This window comes from Neophocaena asiaeorientalis, unplaced genomic scaffold (genome assembly GCF_003031525.2).
Source record: "Neophocaena asiaeorientalis asiaeorientalis breed wild unplaced genomic scaffold, Neophocaena_asiaeorientalis_V1.1 scaffold500, whole genome shotgun sequence".
Lineage (NCBI taxonomy): Eukaryota > Metazoa > Chordata > Mammalia > Artiodactyla > Phocoenidae > Neophocaena > Neophocaena asiaeorientalis.
The window spans coordinates 65,795-89,770 of record NW_020171810.1 but is presented as its reverse complement, the minus strand read 5'-3'; the positions used below and the strand labels follow the sequence as shown (position 1 = coordinate 89,770).

Below are 23,976 nucleotides of genomic sequence, written 5' to 3'. Positions count from 1 at the left end.
CAGGACGAGGTCCATGACTCCTAACTCCACTCCTCCCAGAAAGTCTGAGGACATTCAGGAACTTCTGGATGAACCTGGGGTCTACCTTGGGTCATCAATTTCAAATCTGGGAATATGCAAACACTAAACTAAGAAATGTCCCTCTGGCTTCCACATGACTCCTTGATTTTGTTTCCTTACTACCATTACTCCTACAGCCCCTGAGGTATGGGGGCGGGGACAGGGGGTGGAGGCACCCAGTAACCTTCCAGAACTATTCAAGTGCTCGATCCATAGGGACCTTTATTATACTGCTAGTAACCTAAGTAAAATTAGTGAGAGATTAAGAATTGTCAAATATGCAGAGGAGTAGAAGTTTTCAACTCAACACACATTGAGTGTCTGCTATGAGCCAAGCACTTAGAGAATCAAAGATTCCCAAGAGCTTTCACTCTATCAAGGGAGAGATACCTCAAAAAACAACCTCAGTTCAGTGTGGGAAGCATAGTAACTGAGTTGAGTTTAGGAGACGTGGCAGCCTAGAAGGAAGGTGGCATTGAAGAAGGAAGACACAGGTGCTAACAAGGAATTTGGGGTGCAGAGGTTGCATTAGCCAGGTAGAGGGAGAAGAGGATTTCTAGTGGTGAGAACAGCAGAAGAAGCATAGGCATGGAGGTGTGAAAATGTACAGTGTGTTGAAAGAAGCTGGGTTTTTTCTTCTTTAATTACAATCACCTAACCAACAAATGTGCATCTTATTCCCTTTTTTCTAACGTTGAGGGGGAAAATCAGTGGCAAAGGAAAAGAGCTAGAGAGCTCCTGGAGAAGGCCCCATGCCCCACCCCGCTGCCCTCGCCCCCAGCCTTTCCCACAGCAACCATTTGGGTCCTTGATGTCATTTCAGCAGTGGAGTTTGGGAATTTCCATATGCTGCTTTTCGGTCACCTGCCTGCCTCCTGGCCAAGCCACCCCCTTTAGCAAGCAGCAGCTGCTCATCCCTCCACCTTAGTCATGCACCCCCTGAGCTGTCAGAGTGGCTGTCTCTGCCAGCTGTGAGCAAGGAAATGAAAAGCACAGGAACAGAGAAACAACCAAGGCTCTGCCCAAGATAGAATTTCAAAACAGGTCATCTTTCTCAGCAAGCCTGACCAATGGGCTGGTCCTGATCCCTTAAAGAGCCAGGCGGACCAACTGACTGCTGGCTCTCAGCCTGCCTTTTTTGTCAATCCACAAATGTGTTCATCTGAGCAGAAGGTACTAACATTTGTCAAGCAGTTATTGTTTCCTCATGTCTCCCTATGATACTTTATTTTTAATGGAAGAAACAAGCTCAGAGAGGTTAAGGAACATCCGCAAGGTGACAGAGATAGTATGTGAATAGGGGCTAAAGCCTAGGTCATTGTGACTCTAAGTTGTAGGTTCTCTGTGCTGTACCACCTTGCCAGGTACTTTGGGGAGTTAATATGTGTCCATATGCAGGCTCATTCATTGCTACCAGGGATTTGTGTATGCCGCTGGGGTGGCATACACACCACGTGCTGCCTGTAGTGACAGTGACAGTGATGCCTGCGGGGTGGGACCTATGACAGGAATACAGTGAAAAGTTGTATCTTTGTTTTTAAAACCAGGTTTGATAGAAGAAGAAAGAAAAATTGTGTGTCAAAATGGTATGTTCTTATAAGGAAAGCCACAAATATGCAGGCAGAAGCACGGTAGAAAATATTTGGGGAGAATAAAAGGAAAGACACAGAAGTCACATCATTTGTTGAGTCAATTCTATTGAATAAACATTTACTTAGGACAAAGTATGTGTGCCAGGAACCGAGGATAGAAGATGAGGAAGACAATGAGTGAGGGAGACTGACCCAGAAAGAACTACAACCCAAAAAATACACTTATTGGGCATGTGACCAATGAGACATAAGAGGACGTGTCAGGGAGCTTCTGGAAGAAGTATACTCCCTGGTGGAGACAGTAAGGAGGCCTGCTACCTTTCATCCTGGCTTGAATACAGTTGTGTGATGATATAATGCTTGAAGCTATCACAACCATGAGATAGGAAGGGGTTCAAAGGAAGCACTGATAGGGGAGCAAAGAATACAGGAAAAACATCACAAGGGAGGATGACATTTAAGCTGGTTTAAAAAGCCAAGTAGGTGTTCCCCAGCTAGGGGAGGGCATTCCAGGAAGGGAGAACAGAATGTGAAGTCAAGTCCAGAAGTAAAACGAAAATACATGGCATATTCTGGTAACAGAGAACAGTTTGTTATCAGTGAATCAAAGGGAGCAGCAGGACACGAGGCAGGAGAGGCAGGCCAGGGCCAGATTATGAAGTCAGCCGGGTACACCATCTCTCCAAGAGTGGTCACAGACCATGGCTGGTCCGAGAGCTGTTACTGGTCCATGATGAGATATGGACAGAAACTGAGAGAACTTAAGACATCTTTATACAGTTTGACAGGAAACGTATTAGTCTGTGAATTGGAAAAAATTAAAGTAGTAGTAGTTTACTACTTGTAGTTTGAGAAACTACATGTAGTTTCACCACAGGTAGTTTGAGAAACATGGGGCTTGATGCTTTTAATGCTTTCCTAATATAGTTATTAAAATCGAACACAGGCATGATTCTAGGCATTGGACACATACTGCTGAGTTGATATTGGGCAGACACTACTGGTTCCTTATCCATTTCCCCTTTTTCCCCCAGTTTATGGAACTCTGATTTTGCTTGGGCGATATGTAAAGGAGGGTGGGCTTCTCTCCCAGTTGCCAGGGCCTGAAATAAGACTGGTCAAGGGACTTCCCTGGTGGCGCAATGGATAAGACACTGAGCTCCCAATGCGGGGGGCCCCGCATTTGATTCCTGGTCAGGGAAATAGATCCCACATGCATGCTGCAACTAAGAGTTCCCATGCCACAACTAAGGAGCCCACCTGCTGCAACTAAGACCCGGTACAACCAAATAAATATTTTTTAAAAAAACAATAAGAACTGGTATCAAAAAGACTTCCAAGTTAAAAAAAAAAAAAAGACTGGTCAAATCCAAGCACGATATCCCATTCCCCACAATGGCAACTAGTTTAAGAGTGGACATGTGACCAATGAGACATAAGAGGACACGTGTGTGGGAGTATCTGGGGAAAAGTATACTCCCTGATAGAGACAGTAAGGAAGCCTACTACCTTTCATCCTGGCTTGAATACAGCTGTATGATGATGTAATGTTTGAAGCCACTGTACCCATGAGATAGGATAGGCCTAAGGATGAGAAGGTTAAAGAGGAGAAAAATAGAACAAGCCTTGGTTCTTCAAAGTATCACTGAGCCATTGTCTCAAATCTGAAACTTTCAACCTTCAGACTTTATGACAGGAGATAAATTACATTTATTGCTTAAGTCTCTGTAGTTGGGTATTCTGGTACTCACAGTTCAAGGCATTCAGATTCCCATCTCCCTAAGGATCTCCGTAAGGACTACTCTTCAACCAACAGTTCTCCGAACATCTGCTGATCGTTTTATTCTATGAAAACTGAACGTCATGTGACTTGTTATGTGCTACCAATAATTTTCTCTCAAAAGTCTGAGTAAACTGAGAGGAATTGCTCCTCTAAACTCAATTTGACCATTCAGGATGACTTGGTTGTTAAGTGAACACGATGATTTAGTGCAAAGTTGGTTGTCTACTCAATACCCATTTACCATTTACCACTTCCTCCTTGTAACAGAATTCCAGTTTTGTTCTGATATCTCACCTACACATGGATCCAAGGAGGAAATCCTGTTTAAGCCAGTCAGCAAAGGGCATTCTGTTGACAATTATTATTGGTCCATAAAAATACACATAACCTAATTTGGTTCAATCAGACCAAAAAAAGGGGGTGGGTGGGTGTGGGGACTTCAGGCCCTAGGAATGATTTCTCTTTCCTCTGCTGCACTTGAACAAGAAAGTACATTATTAGCTTCGTTAGTCCTAGGAGAGAGCTCTGAGATGAAAATAACTTGAGTCTTGGATGGCACCACTGAGCCTTGATATCACTGCATCTAGAGCTTGCCCTAACCCTGGACTGCCAGTTATGTGTTTCCCTTGATGAGGATTTTGTATTATTTAGCTGTCAAAAGCACCATAATTAACACAGATAGAACTACCATCTAGCAGTTTATAATAGCTAAAGAAAGAAACACTGGGTATAGTCACACATGCACTCTTTTAAGGAAAATATTTATCATAGCACTGAATATTCAACTTTATATTTTTATAGCTTATATACATATATCCACCAGAATATAAGCTCTTTGAGAGCAGGCCATGTCTTACTAATCTTTGTTCACTACTTAGCACATAGTTGGCATTTAGTAAATGCTGAGTCAAGCAGCCTCTATTCTTGAGGACAGGGGATATGTCTGATTCACACATAAATACTCAACACTTAGGGCAGTTCTTTGCACATAATAAGCCTTCACTAAATATGTACTGAGTGAATAAATGAATTTACAACTATGAATATATGATGTTTATATTAGACACCTGGTACAGGAAAGAATATTGGGCTTTTGGGCTTGAACTCTAATGACCAAGACTCACATCCCAGGTCACCAGATATTTAACCAGAGCAAATTCCTTAACCTGAGTGCCTGTACTCACCTGTAAAATGGGGATTATAGTTTCTCCATCACCCTCACATCAGACCTGCAGAAGGTATAGTTAACCTAATGGAGACCTTGCTTAGGGACATGGTCCTGTTCTTATCAACCTTCAAGGCAAATGTTTCACGTTAGACGAAGGGAACTAATTATAGAGAATAGTGTGAATGTATCTGTATTGAGATTTTGGGATGTATTGTGAATAGCAGGGGCTTAGCAAAGAGGTATGTGGTGGTCAGAATGTGATCACCTATTTGGAAGCTAAGTTCTTCATTTTTCAAATTATTGTGGTGACATCTATTACTGATAGTATCAAAATGCTGCACATGATTTCTGGGAAGGCTTAAGCACTAGGGAAGCATAGGCAGAGGGTCTTGTGAGATGTACTTTTAACTACGGCAGATGTCAAGAAGGGTGTGTTAATTCTTTACAAATCAGGTGAGCGTATCAAACTGGCAAAGGCTGAAAAAAATTAACCTTGCTAAGAGCTTAGGGAAACAGGCACCCACAGGTACTAAGGTATTATAAATGGGCACCCCCTTTCTAGAGATCAGTCAGGCAGTACTCATTCAAAGCCTTGAAAACTCTGGCCCATCCTTAGTTAAATGATTAGTAAAGATACTTGTAAAGACTTTCCTATGGCAACTTCCATCGCAGTATTATAATGGAGTAGCAAAAAAATAAAAATAAAAAGTGAACATACATGCAGAAAGAGATAAATAGCAAGAAGGTCACCAAAAAGTGGCCCTATTGTAGACTGGTGGGATTTCAGGTGACTTCTTTCTTTCTTCCTTACATGTTTCCATAAAACCAGCCAGCAAAACAATGCATTTTAAAATCAGAAATAATTTAGGTATCTGTTATGTATCCTGTTCAATTCTGAGACCCAATTCCTAGAAGGGTATCTGACACACAGCAGGCATTCTATAAAACATTTGATTGTTGAATGTATGTAGACAGGGAATTGGTAAGCCATACAGTAGATTTATACATAGCTACTACAACTCATATTGTAGAACTGAACTCACAGGTGGTAAAATATATTAAGGGGAGAAGGTAATTAATATTGTGATTGCATTAAAAATATGTAGTATAGAAAAATGATCTTTTTGTTTTAGAAAAATGTATAAGAAAAGTTTGGAACAGCAAAAATTAACATTGGGAGATGATACGGTTAGGGATTTTTTTTTTTTCCTTTTGTAGTCCCAGGACATATTCAAGCAGAATCTGAATAGCTGTCTGCCAAGGATCTGTATTGGGTGGGAAGTTGGTTCACATTATCTGCCTTAGGAGTCCAAGATTCTATTCTTCACCCTAAAAGAATGCTCTGAAAACTATAAAGTGCTTACTATCAATAAAATAAAAACTCTACATCCAAACGAATATTAAAGTGAAAAATATGAATACAAAGAATTAGAGAATGTTAGTAACACTGAATGTTACCGTGCCAAATGCTTTATGTACACAATTTCAATGTGTAAGCACAATCTTGTAACTTAGGTATTGCTGCTGTTTTCTTTCAGATGAGAAAAACAGACACAAACGGTTGACTTGCTTGAGGTCACATAGCCAGCTGTTGAACTTAAGTCTGTCACTTTGAAGCCATGCTCTTAATTAACGAGGAAGGAATCTTAGGGAACATTTTAGTTCAGCTCTTTTGTAAGAGGCAATTTTCCAATCGTGATACATGAACCCTACATATTCACTTATTTATGCTTCTCAGTGTCTTTTGTTGTTGAGATCTAAAACTCCATTTACTTGGACAGAATATGACCAATTGTCTCATTAGCTCATAAGCAGCTAATAGGACCACAGGGCTTGTATTACAAGATTTGTTTATACCACAGTCATCCCTCAGGATCCTGGGCGATTGGTTCCAGGACCCCTGTGGATACTGAAATCTGCATTTGCTCAAGTCCCTTATATATTGATAAAATGGTGTTGTTTTTCTATATAACTTAAGCATATCCTCCTATATACTTTAAATCATCTCCTGATCACTTACAATACCTAAAATGTAAATGTTATGCAAATACTTGTAAATACAATGTAAACAGCTGTAAACACTATGTAAATAGTTGAAAAAGCAGCAAACTCAAGTTTTACAGGAATTCACCCACCCCCACCCCCCAATATTTTTGATCTAAGGTTGGTTGAATCCACAGATAAGGAACCCACAGGTATCTTCATTCTGTATGACAGTCTCTAGGTCCATCCACCTCACTACAAATAACTCAATTTAGTTTCTTTTTATGGCGGAGTAATATTCCATTGTATATATGTGCCACATCTTCTTTATCCATTCATCTGTCAGTGGACACTTAGGCTGCTTCCATGTCCTGGCTATTGTAAATAGAACTGCAATGAACATTGTGGTACATAACTCTTTTTGAATTATGGCCACAGGTATTCTATAAGAAAAATAAATACATAAACGCCATGTGAGGAACACAAAAAGAAACACACCTGAAGACTTTTGACCAGGGATATTCTCTTTTTTTTTAATAAGTTATAAATACTTTTAAATTTATCAATGTTCATCAAAGAGCTCCCAAAGTTATTAAATCTTCTTCATTTTTCAGGAATTATTAATTCCCAGAGCAGACCACCTGCAGAAAAAGATGTATTTTAGAAAGACAGGTTTCAAGCATCATGTCAGACCTATGGAGTCAGGGAATTAAAGATGCTAGAAATGAATGCCTCAGCTGAGGACTATTAACTAACTGCCATAATTATTCTAAACCAGTCATGAAACAAAAGATCCACATTTTAAAATTCTAGTTCTGTTTAAATAAAATCATCACAGAAACTGTTCAATCCATTACAAGGTTTAACCTTTAAAGTCTTTGTTGAAGTAAAAACTATACATTTATTTATTTTCTCAAAAACATCTTCCACCAAAGACTAAGGGAGTTTAATTTTGCAGATACTAAAGAGAAGAGACCTGTAGCCTCCTCCGTTCTGACTCAAGTGTTTGCCAAAGATCCATGAAGTGGAAGGCAGAAGGTCAGCTCTGTACACAGGCATCTCCTGTGGAAAGTTACTCAATCCCAAGGGCAAAGTAAGGGTAACATTTCTGAAATGAATTTGGAAAGATCAAAAAGGGAGAGCAGCAGAGGATGGGGCTGCTGGTGTACCAGGCTTCTCTCCAGACAGCTGGCAGCCATGCCACCCCCACCCCCATCCCCCATCCCAGAAGACAGGAACAATGCTATAAAGGTAACTGAGTAATTTGGGCTAGCCAACTCTTCAAGTCTAATTCAAGGGCTTCCCTCACCTAGCTATTCCCTGCATTTGGTTTAGAAAAGAAGATAAACCTTAACAACAATATAAATATATAAACTCTCTCTTTTCTAAGGCTCAAAGGAAGAATACACTTAAAGATAAGCAAAAATGAAGCCACTCAACATTTCAAGAGATAGCAGTCTATATAGCATTGCTACTGGCTACTATACATCAGGAGGGGCTACCCACTGAAAGCCTCTGGGTACAAAGTCCTTGACAGAAGAGACCCTGTGTCTTCTCATCTTGGCATTTTCTAGAGTTTTAAACAATAGATATCTATTGAATGAATAAATGTTCAAATAGCAGAAATGACCCTTTTTCTTGACTCTCAAGATCATATTTTCATACATCATCAGTTGTCTCTGTGTGCGTTTTGTGTGTGTGAACTATTAAGTTCTGTTAAGCTTAATAAATACGGAGTATCACCACCACTCAGTGCCGGTCCTTTAATTTCTTTCAATGATTTTAGCCCCCGAGCTGGATTCTCTAGGTTCCTCCTGGCTCCTAAAGGCAGAAAGATACCAGCTGCCATTTCCTCTTTACATTTCTAAGCAGGTTTTAGGTTCCTCTAGTTTCTCTTTCAGTAAAAGAAGCAGTCAAAAGATAGAAGTGACTAGAATCACCACCATCACACCCTGTTATTCCTTACGAGTAGTTTTCAAGTCTCTGCCTTTGCTGCTATTAAATCTTTAGACAATTTATATTTATTTATACCATCCCTACTACATCTTCAGCTTAAGCCAGTGGTTCTTAAAGAGGGGGACACTTGAAAATTATCTAGGAGCTTCTGAGTCAACCGGTACAGTTCAGGGCTCAGGCTTGTGAATTTTGGAAAACATTCCTCGGGTGATTATAAAGGTACACTTGCTTTCATACTAAGTCCAATTTACTGGATTCAAGGTACAATTAAGATCTATCTTATTTAGAAAATAACATTAAAATCTACAAAGGTTTTTGAATTAAGGAAGTTTCATGATCATTACTGGGAAGATCTAAGATTGCAAAATATTTTTCCTTTGAAGCTATCCTCGGAAAAATGTGGTCTAATAGTCTAAGAGATACCAATTTAGTTAAGTTTACCTTATAACAGTGCAGACAGTAGCACTGGATTTTACCCTACAGTCACTGACCTGGTTTCTGAGTTATATACACGTATGCATTTCAGCAACAGGTCTTTGTAATTAGCATTCAAAATAAAGTTTTAGGATTGAAGTTCAAGACTATGTGTAATCCTAAAAATGAATATGTTGGAATAAAATCTCATTAAGTGCAAGGAGTGAAGTATAAAGTGCTTGAGATTTGGAGCGTAAAAAAGACCTAGATTCTAGTTTGAATGCCACCACCTATCCACTCTTAACTTGAGAAAGTCTTTTTTTGACTTCACTGTCCTTCCATTTCCCCATGGGGGCCAGGGAAATAGGACACCTGGGACCAATGTAGATCCAAACACATGTTCTTCCTCCAAAAGTAGTATTATGCTGAAAATTTAAAAATGATTATTTTCAATTCTTGGAAAGGCCCTATGTGGATTCAGATTCTTCTTTTTGTAACCAGGATTCAAAAATAATCAGGACATATATTAAACAGACCTCAGTAGAATGTCTGCTATCTGTGACTCCCAAGATATGGCTTCTGTTCTGGTTTCTCTTTGACAGTTTACAAAGCCTATTCACACGTATATCATTTAATCATCATAATGACTCTAATGAAGTAGTTTGGTCATGTACTGTTCTCTCTCCTTTACACATGAGAAAACTAAGGTTCAGAAAGTTAAGGACTTGCCCAAGATCGTACAATCAGTTAAACATCAGGTCTTCTAAGTCCAAAGCTCTTGCATTTTCTTTTATACACAAGTGAAGTACACAGGAATCACTCTTACTCTGTCCCAATAACATAGAAAACCATGGTATCTTCTGGTCCTCGTGAATATATGCTAGTTATAGCAATAATTGTATCACCTGTGAGGTCCACATGAAGTCCAAGAGACTTCTGATGCTCCTAAAAATTAGCATTTTTAAAAATCACCCTTTTTGTCAAGGCAGACTTAACCCTAAGCAACAGCTAACAAAACTGACTAGGAAGAAAGTTAGATTAGGAACAAGGAAATCATGTACAAATGTTGAGATTTCATGTCTTTGAAATAATCAATAGTTAAAACTTTTTAAGAACAGCTCCCCACAACCATATTTACTTATTTTACAAAATGATTCATCATGGGATTTCTTTAAATAACCATCTAATCTTAAAGGCACTTAAGTATATCTTGTATACACAGATATCATACCATGTGTAAAATCACAAAATATATTATGGTTCTCTTTTTATAAATGAAAAAAGTGAAATCCAGACAGGATTAATGTCTTGATGAATATAGATGTAGCTAAAGTGAAACACATGCTAAGCTAGAGAACAGGAGAAGCAAAGTTAAGCCTCAGGACTTCCAGCCTAGACTGTTTTCCACTACACAGTGATACTTCTTATCAGCTGGGGACAGGTTCCTTATCCCTCCTTTTTCACAGCTCAGTGAGGAAGACTGGCCACATGTAAAATTCCAAAGAGGCAGGAAAGAGGTGAAAGGGAAAGAAGCCAGGCTCTCTATTACTCCTACATTGGTATGTAGCTTTCGCATTATCTCTCAGCTATTATTAAGTTATAAGTGGTGGTGTGGTGTGGATCTTACAGGGGAGTAAGAGCACCAAGCAGTGGGAGCCTCTGGAGACAGAGGTTCCAGTTCTGACCCTGCCTATAAGAAGTCACTTCAGAGCTTCCCTGGTGGCACAGTGGTTGAGAGTCTGTCTGCTGATGCAAGGGACACGGGTTCGTGCCCCGGTCCGGGAAGGTCCCACATGCCGCGGAGCGGCTGGGCCCGTGAGCCATGGCCGCTGAGCCTGCGCGTCCAGAGCCTGTGCTCCGCAACGGGAGAGGCCACAACAGTGAGAGGCCCGCGTACCGCAAAAAAAAAAAGAAGTCACTTCATATCTATAGGCCTTAGTTTCCTCATTTATTGATTTAACACTCCTCTATTGAGCACCTACTATGTGCCAGGCACTGTTACTGGTCCTGGAGGTATGCCAGTGAGTAAACAGAAAATTTCTGTCTCAGAACTTACATTCTAATTGAAGTAAAGCAATTCGGATGATAAATAAATACAAAATATGCAGGCAATGGTGTAGCCTAGCCACTAGCCATATGTGGCTATTAAAATAAAAAAACAAACATACAAAAAATTCAGTTCCTCAGCTTTACTAGCCACATATCAAGGGCTCCACAGCCACATATGGCTAGTGGCTACCATATTGTAGAGTGCAGGCACAGAACGTTTCATTATCACAGAAAGTTCTACTGGACAGTGCCAGGATAGAGTGGGGATAGATGGGGAACGGATGCTATTTTAGATGGAATGTTGAGGGAAAGCCTCTCCAATTAGGAGGCTTGAAAACAGATCTGAAAAGAGATCTGAAGTGAGGGAATAAGTCAAGTTGCTATCTGAAGGAAGAGGTTCCAAACAAAAGGAGATAATTTATTTGTGGTATCGTATACACATCACTTAAGGTCCCTTTCAGCATTAAAATTTGAATTCAAAGTTCTTCAGACAATGGTCTGAGGTTTTAGTTTTATTAGAATAAAGCATGGTACAAAAGAAACTGCAACAATTCCATTTCTGTTTTGCAGAAAGCAATGCTTCCATGTGCTGCCCACTCCGTATTTAAAAACACGTCCTAAAAACTCACAAGATTAGAAACAAAAAATAGAGAACATTTCCCTTTTAAGTCAGACAACTGAATATTTTGAACTTCCTAAGCCGTGATTCCTCTGTCTCCAACGTAACTCTAAAGGCTTTTGCCAAGCCCTTTCTTGAAAGCTTAATTCTCCCCTTCCCAAATCCACCAAACACCTCTAACTTTTTTTTTTTTTCATCTGCACCATGCATCATGCAGGATCCCTATCAACCAGAGATCAAACCCAGGTCCCCTGCAGTGGAAGCGTGGAGTCTTAACCACCAGACAGCCGGGGAAGTCCCACCCCTCTCAATTTATTAGCATCATTTATTCCGTACACTAGAAACTGAGACGTTATCTTGCCAGTGATACTTAGGCATGTTAGGTTAACCAGGTGAACTACCTTTCAGACAGAATGCTGCCCAATGATCACTAAATCTGTAAAGCAATACACAAATTTGAAGCAATCAGCCTATGTATTACCTTCCCAATAAGAGAGTAGCATGCTCACCATTTCATATCTTAAATCCCAGGGCTTTCATGCATTCCTTGTGGGCCTCAATTAGGGGTCCACAGTTCTCTTCTCCTTTCTCAATGATGCTATAAAACAAAATGTACTTGTTATCTAACAAAGTAGGCACTAAGCACATTAGTGGTAAATAAGCATGCAAGACAGTGATGGGGAGTGAGGCCGAACACGGATCTCACTGAATACAACTGGAGTTTTAAAAAATGGTATTATACCAAATGGCTTTGTTTTATTGGCTCCTGTGATACCTCCTTGCCCATGAAAATGTCCCACAGATAACTAGTTTTGTGGGGGGGGGAAGGAGGAATCTGATTAGAAGAAATAATTATGCATATTAAATATTGCCTCTAGACAATATCCAAGGAATAATACCGCTCTATAATGAAATAAACTGAATAAAAAGTTAATGTTAAATGGACAGAAAGAAGAGCTTAATTTTTTGCCTATCCCAGAGGAATTAAATTTTGATTCTGCTCTACATTCAAATACACCTAAGTAAATCTACTTCTAACCACAAGACACCCAACACAAAGAGCAAAAAACATTTGGCTGCCAAGAGCAGCCTGATGAGCCCCACTCATGATGATCAAAGAACTTTTTACTTATAAAATTCACAAAGGAAAGACTAGGACCACACAGCTTTATTTCTAAGGGCCTGAAAATGTAATTTTAGCACAGAATCAAGTTAAGCCAAATTCAACTACAAAAAAAAATGACTCCTGACTCTAGATATTTCGGGAGAAGCCATAGTGGTCAGAGATAATTGATGCAGAAGTAATTTAAAGAAAGGTAGGTTCTCCTTCCTTCTAAATCCTACATATCCTTCAATAACTTTAAGGGCTGTCTGCTTGGGATAGCAAGCTCCTTATGAAACTAATAGCTAGCCCTCCCTGATAGTTCACTGAATGCTGTAAATACTGTGCTAGGCACATGATGTGGCTTATAGCACAGTAATCCTGGAGGCAGATACTTTTATTAGGCCCACTTTACAGATATGAGGCAGATATGTTAACACATTTCCTCAAGGTCACAAAGCTGGTTTGGTGGACCAGAATTCAAACCCTGACACTGGATCCCAGACTCTTAATCATGATACAATAATATCTGAAGGTTCAATAAGTACTTAAAGTGTGTAAGTATTGTTACCGATCATAGTAGTCTTTCAATTCTCCCTTCACAGTATTATTTGCAAAGTACTGAGTATTAATAAAAAGCACTGAGCTACTACAACTTTATTCCCCCTCTATGCCACTTATGATCTCTTTACTTTCTATGTGAGGACAAAAAGGGGCTGGAGGAAGAGATGTACATTCACATTAACTGAAGATTTCTTCTGAGATTTGTTCCACAATAGAGGCTGTATACCAGCGGTCCCAAACCTTTTTGGCACCAGGGACCAGTTTTGTGGAAGACAATTTTTCCACAGGGTCGGGGTTGGAGGAGATAGGTGTTAGTTCAAGCTGTAATGTGAGTGATAGGGGAATGATTCAGGCTGTAATGAGAGCAATGGGGAGCTGGGGAGCGGCAGATGAAGCTTCCCTCGCAGCTCATGGCCTGTAGCTCATGGCTCGCTGTGCAGCCCGGTTGGGGGCCCTTGCTGTATACAATAGCTGTATACAATAAGAACAAATAAAACCTTTTGCGGGTTGATGGTACTGTAGATGTACTATTCTCAACACTGTAATGTCATCTATGTCATAGCCTGGTTGATTTTTAAATCATCTAAAAGGGGTGGGGTTAAGGGGATCTTCCCTAGTGTTAAGAAACGTACCCTGTCCTGTGTCCTACTATGTCTAAGTTTTGGGAGAAATTACCAGAAAACTTACTCTTTGATACTGCCAAACCTGGTACAGCAATCATTAACTTTAATGCTCCGTTAACTTTAAGCTCCTTTAAATCAAGCAGCATCTTTACCCGTTTCTACGTCTTCGGACCTAAGTCAGTGCTTGACCTATAACAGATGCTGAGAAACCCTTTGCAGTAAAGAATGAACGAACGAAGCGAGCCCGGGTCAATCCGATCTCTCTCCAATCCCCTCATATTTCCCCAGCCTGAGCTATAGGCTCAGTCTACAGACAGCTGACTGCGAACCCTACCGGTCTCTACAACCCGCAAGAGCGCCGCACGACAAAGCGAGGGCCACGACCAGCTCCATGCGGCGCAGAGGCGCCCGAACGCAGCGCGCGGAGCCTGCCGGCCGCCCCCTCCCTAACTGCGCACTGACCACGCATCGCGCGCCTTCTTGGTCTCCGGGCAGGCGCAGCAGGGCTTCAGAGGCTTCTTCTCCTGCGACTCAGATGGGGCAGGGCTTGCGGCCGCCAGACCCGGCATTTTTCGCGCCAAAAGCAGCAACTAGTGCAGACTCCCAAAACTCTTCAGCCTCCGCAAACGCCACCGATTAGCCCGCAATCACTTCCGGCAGTCGCTGTGAAAAGAACAGGAAGTCCTACCTCCCTCTGACAATTGGGGGTGAGGGGAAGGAGAAGGGATTAAAAGGGGAAAAAAGGCGCGTGCGCAGAAGAGGCAAAATAAAGCCATTAACGCGAGAGCGCCTCTTCGGCGCAGGCGCAGAGAGGTGAGATGAAAGTGCTGAGAGTTTGTAAATCGACTTGGGGAGGACCCACAGAGGATGAAAGTAGTAAGGCTACTCAGAGATATCTCAACCCTACACCCACCACGAATGTCGAAAACCGAAGCCCGAGAAGGTGAAATGACTTGTCCAAGCCAAACAAGAGAAACCACTAGCGAAAGCCAGTTCTTCTTGAATATCAGATTCGTTTCCAGTATTTTATGCTCAGCATTCTCTGCCTTTTTATTGTCCTCTCCACCCCCCTTCAATTTGAACAATCCAATTCACAAGTTTTGAAGAAAAAAAAAATTCCTCTGCTACTCATACCTCACCCCACACGCTTTAAATCCTCAGCTAGTTGGTATTCATAGCTCCCTCTCCAACTGATTTGATTTCAGTATGAATCGTCCAGTCACAAGGCAAATATACCAGTTAGAAAAATGCTTTTTCCTTGTCATTTCTCAAATTCAGTTAACACCTATCTACCTAAGTAGATAAGTAAACTGGTGCCTACGTTATTTGCAATATAATGCCCATAACCATTGCGTTTTTTTCTGCAGAGAATTGTTGGAGAAAGAATGAACTTATTTTTTAAAGCAGGACTTCCAGGCGTTCGTAAAATAGCTGCCTAGGGATAGAAGTTTTGGGTAATAAAACTTTCAGTATCACCTAACCGAGGTTTGTTTCTGTATTTCAGAGATTTAGCTCAGGGAATCCTGAGGTGTGTCTGTGAACTGGTGCCGCGTAGGAGTAATTTCTATGTGTGTATTTTCGAAGATACTGAGACCATCCCCATTTCGTCATCTAAAAACTACTAATTAGCATGATTTTTACTTCATTCTGCATTGATATGTTTAATAATACAACATCCTGCCCTTAACATTCTCCTGAAGTCACCCTTATCCACTATTCTTTCAACTAGCTGTTCACTTATCTTGCTACTCAGAGTGCTTCTTGAACTGGCAACGTCGATATCGCTTGGAAATGTAGTATACTATAAACACAGTTCAACAAATCAATGGGGAAAAGAAAATAAACTGGAAAAAATTAAATTCCACATCTAGATGTGAAAGGACAAACTAAGAAATTAATAGAAGATAGTAGAGGAGATTATCTTTATACCAAAGGGTGCGGAACAACCTGTTAGACGACATTTCAAAAGAACACATTGTAAGTAAAAAAACTGATGAAGTTAATTACATGAAAATAAAGGTTTGAGGATTTACAAAGGACATGCTAAATTATTTAAACTGTTACCCATACCTGCCCCTAAGAGCTAAAGGATCCTTACCTTGATTTATCTCTTTGCTTATTTCAAAGCACCTGGTACTTGTCAAAGATGTTTTACAGCTGTGCTTCCAGGAACGTGCAGTGGTCAACGAACCTGAACCGGCTCTGACTTCACCACAGAAATGTTTCTGCGCAGGTGAAACCTGGCAGTGTCCAAAAGTTACCTTTGCTTCATTACTATGCTAAAATCTCCACCCAGGGGGGAAACTTGCACTTTGCTAGGCACAATCCACGCAGTGTGCAAAGAAGTGTGGAAGACTGCATGTGCCCCAGTTGCCCCTGAAAATCTCCTCCCATTTCCTAGAGCCTTGATTATGTCCCTGCCTCCTAACCACTTAAAATTCCTTTACTCCCCTCCCCTGGGGGAGAAGGTATATTTAGAGCACAAGCTCTCCACCATTCCTTGATCAATGAATAAAGTTTCTGCTCTGCTATGCCAAACCCAGGTTCATTTGATTGGCGTTTGCAACTCCAGGCAAAGGACTGAGGGGTCACCGACCTGTTGGGGATCTGTAACAAAATAAGGAGGCCATTAGACTGATGTGGCGCTAATGCCATGGCGACCTACATAAGCAAACAAAAATTTAAGCCTATAAATGCCTCAAGGTTAAAAAATCAAAATGCTAAAGGCAACCAGTCACAAGCAGCTAACTAGGCTTTAAGCTGTAGCCAGTCAATAATTTCCTTACTTTTCTTCCACCTTTTTTCTATAAAAGCCTCTCCCAGAGCTCCTGTTGGTGAAGCTTTCCTAACCACTTCTGGTTTGGCGCTTCCTGATTGGAATCAATTTTTCCTCAATTAAACTCTTAAAAATTTTAATATGCCTCAGTGTCTTTTAACAGACACTGTAGACAAAGTTAACAAATAGATGACGAACTGGTAAAAGATATTTGAAATATCTAAGTCCAACATGGGATTAATGTCTAGAATACTTATGGAACTTAGTAACAATAAGAGAACAGCAACCTCAATAGAAAAATGGAGAAGAGATATGAACAGACAATATATAGAAGTAAAAATACTCAAGCAAATTTTTTTGTTTCTCTGCCTATTTAACACAGGAGAATATGTAGAAGAGAAAATCCAAGGTCAGCACTCACAAAAAGGGCTGTTCCAAGAGTACTAATCATAAAAATGGAAAATAAAACAACAATGAGGTATCACTTTACACCCATTAGACTGAAATTAGATTAGTACTTGGATAATGCCAAGTACTGATGAGTATGCAGGAATCCTTGGGAATGGAGACTGGTCCTGCCATTTTGGAAGGCAGTTAGGCAGTATCCAGTTAATTTAAGAATAGGTGCATATCCTATGACTCAGCAGTTCTATTCCTGGATCTATATTCCAAAGAACTTCCCAGCAAGTCCTTAAGGGAACATGTTATGGGGATCATTGTCACAGCATATTTATGTAGCAGGGAACTGGAGGCAATCTGGGCATTCATCACTGGGGAGGTAGATAGGGAAATGTGGAGTACAGGGTCGGAACTAGAAGAAATTGACAACATACCCACATAGTAAAATGCACACATTTAAAAAATAGCATGGGTAGTGGAAAAAAGTCAGAAAGAGAATAGATACATAGCCCAGTACTATTTGCATATATTTAAAGAAGGTGTGCAAAAACAAAAATACGTGTATGAACACATGTGTGAAATGATTTGCTTATTTAAACAGAATGGTTGCCTATAAGGAGAGGCAAGTGGGGGCAGAGAATAAAGATAAATGCAACTAAAGTACCCTGGCAGGGACCAATGATGATCATGTGTCATGCACAGAGGACAATTAAGTCCTGCACCTGAAGACCAAGGACAACTATGCTGGTTGCATCCTGTTCTATGCAGTTTTGAAAACACTGCTTTATGGGGTAGAAATGGAATTTAATTATTTTAATGTCCTCTTTCACTACACTTTTAGGTGGTGTGGAACAAAGAGACTACACGTTGAGGTGGTGTGGAAAATTTTATTCTAAGGGTTAAGCCACTTCCTTGATTCTAAGTAAAAACAATCATTTTGTCATAAAGAGGTATTGCGACTTTCTAGAAGATGTGTGGTCATCTTGTCATACTCATTTTGGGCCCCCAACAGTAGTTAGCACATGAGACACAGCATAACTGCTTTTTACTCAGACAAATTATTCCCCCAAAGCTTTATTTTGCCCTGTTGCTGCCAAGAGTCTAGAAGCACTTTTTTCCTCAGAAAGATCTCCCTTAAATAAGCAGAGAAACAAACAAAAACAAATACAAAAGAAAATGTTTTGGACTGATTTTCCCTTTTAGTACTGTCCAGTAACTCATATTGGCACTAATAATTCTTTTTTTCATCACTTTTAAAAATATTTATTTATTTTGGCTGTGCTGGCTCTTGGCTGCAGCGTGTGGGATCTTCGTTGTGGCATGCAAGATCTTCAGTTGCAGCATGCATGCAGGATCTAGTTCCCCAACTAGGGATCGAACCCGGGCCCCCTGCGTTGGGAGCGTGGAGTCTTACCCACTGGACCACCAGGGAAGTCCCTGGCACTGATAATTCTTCACAGAGAGCCCAGATTTTTAAGAATGTGCTCACTTAGAATGAATAATCTGTTGAAATGACAACATAATCTTCAACTACAATACCTTCCATATATGTGGGACTGTTGAGTTTGTGAACCATCATTTAATCTTCACAGTAGTTGTGAAAACAAGCAGGGACCCTTTGGGGCCCGCCCAGGTACAAAAGCCTTTCTAGATCCCTTGTTTCTTGTTTATAGGAAAAAGGCTTCAGCTTCCTGGACTTTCCCTGAGTCCCGAAGTACAGATTCAGATAGTTAGTGATTAGAACAATAGGGGCACAAGACTCCTAGTTCCTCCTAGAAGGATATACATAACAACCTGATACAGATCTGAGTCCCATTACAGGAACTAAGGCCCCCACCCAGGTGGAGGATGGTAACTTCAGCCTGAGCACAAGCACAGGGGACCCCAGACTGGTTGGAACCAGAAGGCTGATGATTAAGATTCTTGGAACACCACCCTGTTACCTCACCACCAACCAATCTGAAGAGAGTCACACACCCTGTGGCTCTCCCCGCAAATTTGCCTTTAAAAACCTCTTCCCTGAAACCCATGGGGAGTTCAGGTCTTTTGAGCATGAGCTGCTGCTCATTCTCTTTACTTGGCCCTTGTAATAAACATTTCTCTGCTCCAAACTCCAATGTTTCAGTTTGTTTGGCCTCACTGTGCACCTGGCACGTGAACTTGGGTTCAATAACAGTTGAATGTGTTATCTACATTTATAGCTGAGAATATTGAGGTTCATAGATGGACATGATTTGTTCAAGGTCACATAACTTGTGACAGTCCTAGTCTCCACAACTGCTCCCTCTAAGGTCTATGGTCTATCTACTATCTCACTTAATTTGTCTAAATGAAAGGTGAACATTACTTTAAAATTAATCATTGTTCTGTATTTAATTGGGCAACTGAACTTCTGTGTCTACAAAATGAACAAGGAAGAAATGAGAAATATCCAAGAGAGTTTATGGAGTTAAGAGAATTGATAAACTGTAGACACAGATTATAGACCCAAAAACTGAAACAGCCTTTCTGCAACTGAGAAAAGATTTTTCTTGCCCGTTGTCCTTCCCTGCTTCAGTGAAGACAGGATACTTGCAGTGAGCACACTCTGTGACTTTCTCAGGGTAAGCTAGTATTGGCAGGCCTTGCCCCACCCACACTTCCTTTAACTTGCTGTGTTCAAGATATAAACAAGCCCTTGTTTTCCTCCCTGAGCACTGTGGGTCTTAAACTCTTTTCAACAAGCACTTCTTTGGGACGTAATATTCTCCTACCCTTGAATAAAAGACCAAAGGATACTCCTTTCCAAAGTGAAATAGTCATTTATATCCAGCTACTTAACTCTCCTCTTGTTTCAGAATGGTACAGCTAGCCCACACACACGGGTTATTTTTTCTTGTGCCTTTTAATTTATGAATAAGTAAGTGTTCAGATCAATTATTGATCTTTACATTAACATCATGCTTTACTTTTCTTACCCAGCCTAAATGCCTTTAGACTTATGGGATGGCCTTAGTTAAAGAAAAAGGAGGAGTATAAAACATTGTAATTTAATGTTTCCCATTCTACCCCAGGAAAAAATCTCAATAACTCACTTCCCCCAAGAAAAACACAGCAGTTTGAGAGACCTGTAATTAGAGATTAAATTTAGAGTAGGTAGCATGTGGAGACTCAATAATGAAAGATTGGATTCAACCTGCTGTTTACGGAGGCAACTCGGAGGTTAGTTTGTGTCAAGTTCTCACTTCCAATTCCAATTTTAACCAGCAATACTTTACTTTTAAGCCTCTGGCACTCTTTGCTGTTGCTATAATTGCTAAATTTGTAGGCAGCAAGAGTTGCAATGGTGACTGTAATGGACTTTTTCATAGTATAGTGAATCTGTTATTGTATGGTACTATGGGGACACATACCATAGTACCATAGCTACAGGTGGTACCAAGCAGGCATTCTGTGGGTGGGATGACAGGCCTGGTGATGTAACAAGAAACAACTAAGGAAATACTTTCTAAAATCTCTCCATGATAAAGGTATTCTTAGCCATTTTTCGTGCCTAACTAACCCCAGGTATGGAGACTTTATCAAGTAAGGGTGGATAGTTGAAGTTGGTAGAGAAGGAGTGCCACCATATGCTGAGAGAGAAGAATTACAAGGCTTGAATTCTCACTTGTCTAGTTAGTAGGTTCAGCAGAAACTCTGTGTTGTATTTACATTTCTGCCGCTGCAAAATATATGCTTTCCAATTGCCGCAGACAAATATGTGCTGTACATAAATTCTCTATAGCTTTTCAAGAACCCTGAAGTGTCTGAGATTTACCCTGTTTGCCTGCCACAGTTCCATGAATGCTGGTAGAAGCCAGCAAACTGCTGAGTCAGAGATGAAGGATCATTTATTACTTATAGCAGAAGCAACCAAGCATCAGAAGTTTTGCACCACTTCCCTGAGCCCCAATTCCCACAGGGTGATGTGAAGAAGGCCAGGTGACATCACAGATATTTCAACACAGAAAAGGAAGCTTAGGAAACCCAAACCTTTAATAGTGGGCAGTAAGAAAGATTGCCCTTTGCTCAAAAGGAGACAGGATCTCCGACTTCTGAGGCTGTAAGCAAACCTGCCCCTTGCTCCAGAGATAGACATTATTTCTATTGTCCAAGGTTGTTTCCTACACAAAGGAAAGGGCAGACAGCTACCCCCTTACAAGACAAGCAGACACATGAGAGACCCATGGAGAACTGTCTCCCAAACCTGCAAAGTGTAACTTTGATTTTAACGAACCTGTATTATTGACTAGCACCCCTCTCCAACTTAATTTCATAAAGATTGCATATTAGTCATTTCTTGCCGCGCAACAGCATTTCCACAAACCTAGTGGTAATACACATTTATTTGTTATTATTGCACTTCTGTACTTAGGCATCTGGGAATGGCTTAAGTGGCTCCTCTGATTAGGGTCTCAAGACGCAATCAGGATTTTGGCTGAGGCTGTGGTCTCATCTGAGGTTCTACTGGGGAAAAACATGCTTTCAATCTCATTTAGGTTGTTGGCAGAATTCAGTTTCTTGAAGTTGTAGGACTGAAGGATTTGGTTTTTCACTTGCTGTGGTGAGAGGCCACCCTCATCTCCGAGAGGCTACCTGTAGTTCCTTGCCGCTTGGGGTTTCCAAACATGGCCACTTGCTTCCTTAAAGCGAGCAAGGGAGAGAGTGAGCAACTCCAGCAAAATGGAGTTAACTACAGTCTATGTAAAACAATCAACGTCATACATAAACCACTACATTTGACATATTCTATTGGTTAGTGTCTTCCATTATGCTTATCAAGGGGGCTGGCTGTTGGCTACTTCAGATAATTTATCTGATAGAGTGAGGAAAAGTCTTTCTAAGGAGGGGACATTCTAGCTGAGACTTCAGATGATGAGGAGTCAGCAGGGATAAGATGTGGGTAGGGGTGAAGAGCATTCTGGGAAGAAGGAACAGAAAGTGGGAAATGTAGCTATACCCGAAGACAGAAAAATATTATCATGCCATTATAACATTGTATTTTACATGTTTTTGAGTCTGTTTTCTCCATCATACAGTGAGCTGTACAAATTATCTTAGATCTTCAATACCTATTTCATACTAGACAGTAAATTTATATCATAAATGGATGGATTTATTCACTTAAGAATCATTTTGTTAAGCTTTCAGATACCAGGTACTTCAGAGATACAAAATGACATGTAAAGGCCTGTGCCCTCAATGAACTCACAGGTGTGGAGAGCAAAGTTGCTAACAATTACTAATACAAGGTGGTCAATGCCATTGGTGCTCCTACAGCACTGGAAGAAAGAAAGAAGCCTTGGTCTATTTGGGTGATTTGGGAGACTACATAAAGGTGGCAAAATTAGCACTGAGTCTTGAAGAATACCTAAATTAGTTGAGGGGCATAAACAGGAAAAAGGCATTTTAGGCAAAGGAATCAGTTTGAGTGGCAAAATAATCTGGCTGGTTTGCAAAAAACCCAAGAAGTTCAGGAGTAGAGAAAATAAAACCAGGAGTATGTGTGGAAAGAGGGATAGCAGGCCAGGAGGCTCATTGAAGTGTCTGTGGATTATATCAAAAAGACAAAGACGCTAACTCTAACGTGCAACACTAGCCAAATGGGATAATTTGAGCATCATAAAGTATAATGATCATAATGGATTAAAAGAATCTGATATGTAAAAATGCATGCATTCATAATGGTACTAATCAAAGAAAATCTTATTGGTTAACATTTGAGGTTGCTAGGGCACCAACTCATTTCTGTGAAATTTGATAACTAAAGTGAAAGAATCCAGCATTCATGCAGACTTTTCTCTATGATCCCTGTATTTCAGGATAACCAATGAGTTGGTGAGGGAAAGTTCTTTTTACAAAGGAATTCCAGGTAATAAAGAAAACTATTGAAGGTATCAGAAATTCACTGTTCTAGCATAAAAGACTTAAGAGATACCAAAATGCAATGTGAAGACTTTTTTCTTGGATCTTTTGATCAGAAAAAAACAACTATTGAATGACATCTTGGACTCAACCAGCGACATGTGAATACATACTGAATATTAGATACATAGGAATTATTAATTTTGTTAGATGCTGACAATGGCGATTAAATTAAAAATCCTTATCAGTTGGAGATACAGATTAATTTAAGGGTAAAAGCAAAAAGGGGAGGTAGGCGATAGATGAAACTAGATTGGCAAAATGTTGATAATTGTTGAATCTTGGTGATGGCTAGTGAGGGTTCATTACTAAAAGTGGATTCACTTTTGCCTATGTTAAAATTTTTTCCATAATAGTTTTAAAAAGCAGGGCCAGTGCCTACTACACCACATCATCTTCAGCTGATTTAATGCCCAGGGCTCAGAAAAGGGTAGCAGAATGCGAATCAACAGTTACTAATTACCCAGCCCACCCCAAACGCTGATACCCACGGCCACAGCTCAGTGTGCCAAAGGCTGACGTTCAGGATTTTGGATTCCTCAGCTCGAACAAGCCCCGCGGAGAGGGGATGTCCGAAATGAAAGCCCCCAACTATTCTAGAAGGTGCTGAGATTTCCCAGGCATTTCCGAAAGAGGCTAACGGAGTGTAACTGGCCGATGGCTGCAGGATTTAAGCAGCAGCCTTTTCCCCAGCCTGCGGCCCCCTGGCCTTGACCCTGGTGGGCGGCTAAATGCTCGTGGCTTGGTCACCGGAGTGAAGTGGAAAGCGAGGCCGTCCCTCTCCCTTCCCTCCTCCCCTCCCCAGGCCTGCCCTTCTTTCCTCCTTTCCTCCCCCTTCTTCCTCCACCCCTCACGCTCCTCTCCTCTGCGCACTTTCCGGACCTTCCGCTCCTGCGCCTCGCCCCACCCCTCCCTTGTCATCAGTCGGCTCCTCCTCCCCCAGCC

At 40.8% G+C, this 23,976-nt stretch overlaps 1 protein-coding gene across 2 annotated transcripts; it reads right to left on the bottom strand.

Moving 5' to 3' along the window:
* Window positions 1-7,089: 7,089 nt before the first annotated feature.
* COX17 (cytochrome c oxidase copper chaperone COX17) lies at window positions 7,090-16,100 on the bottom strand. Of its 2 annotated transcripts, XM_024766468.1 has the most exons (4): window positions 16,012-16,100; window positions 14,376-14,576; window positions 12,134-12,222; window positions 7,090-7,227 (listed from the first exon to the last, which is right to left on the bottom strand). In XM_024766468.1, exons 2-3 carry the CDS (start codon window positions 14,480-14,482, stop codon window positions 12,138-12,140), a joined length of 192 nt encoding a protein of 63 aa, XP_024622236.1. In that variant the 5' UTR covers window positions 14,483-14,576; window positions 16,012-16,100; the 3' UTR covers window positions 7,090-7,227; window positions 12,134-12,137. The 2 variants fall into 2 exon arrangements, with proteins under 2 accessions (XP_024622236.1, XP_024622181.1); XM_024766413.1 differs by lacking the exon at window positions 16,012-16,100 and having other exon boundaries at window positions 14,376-14,618.
* Window positions 16,101-23,976: the final 7,876 nt, after the last annotated feature.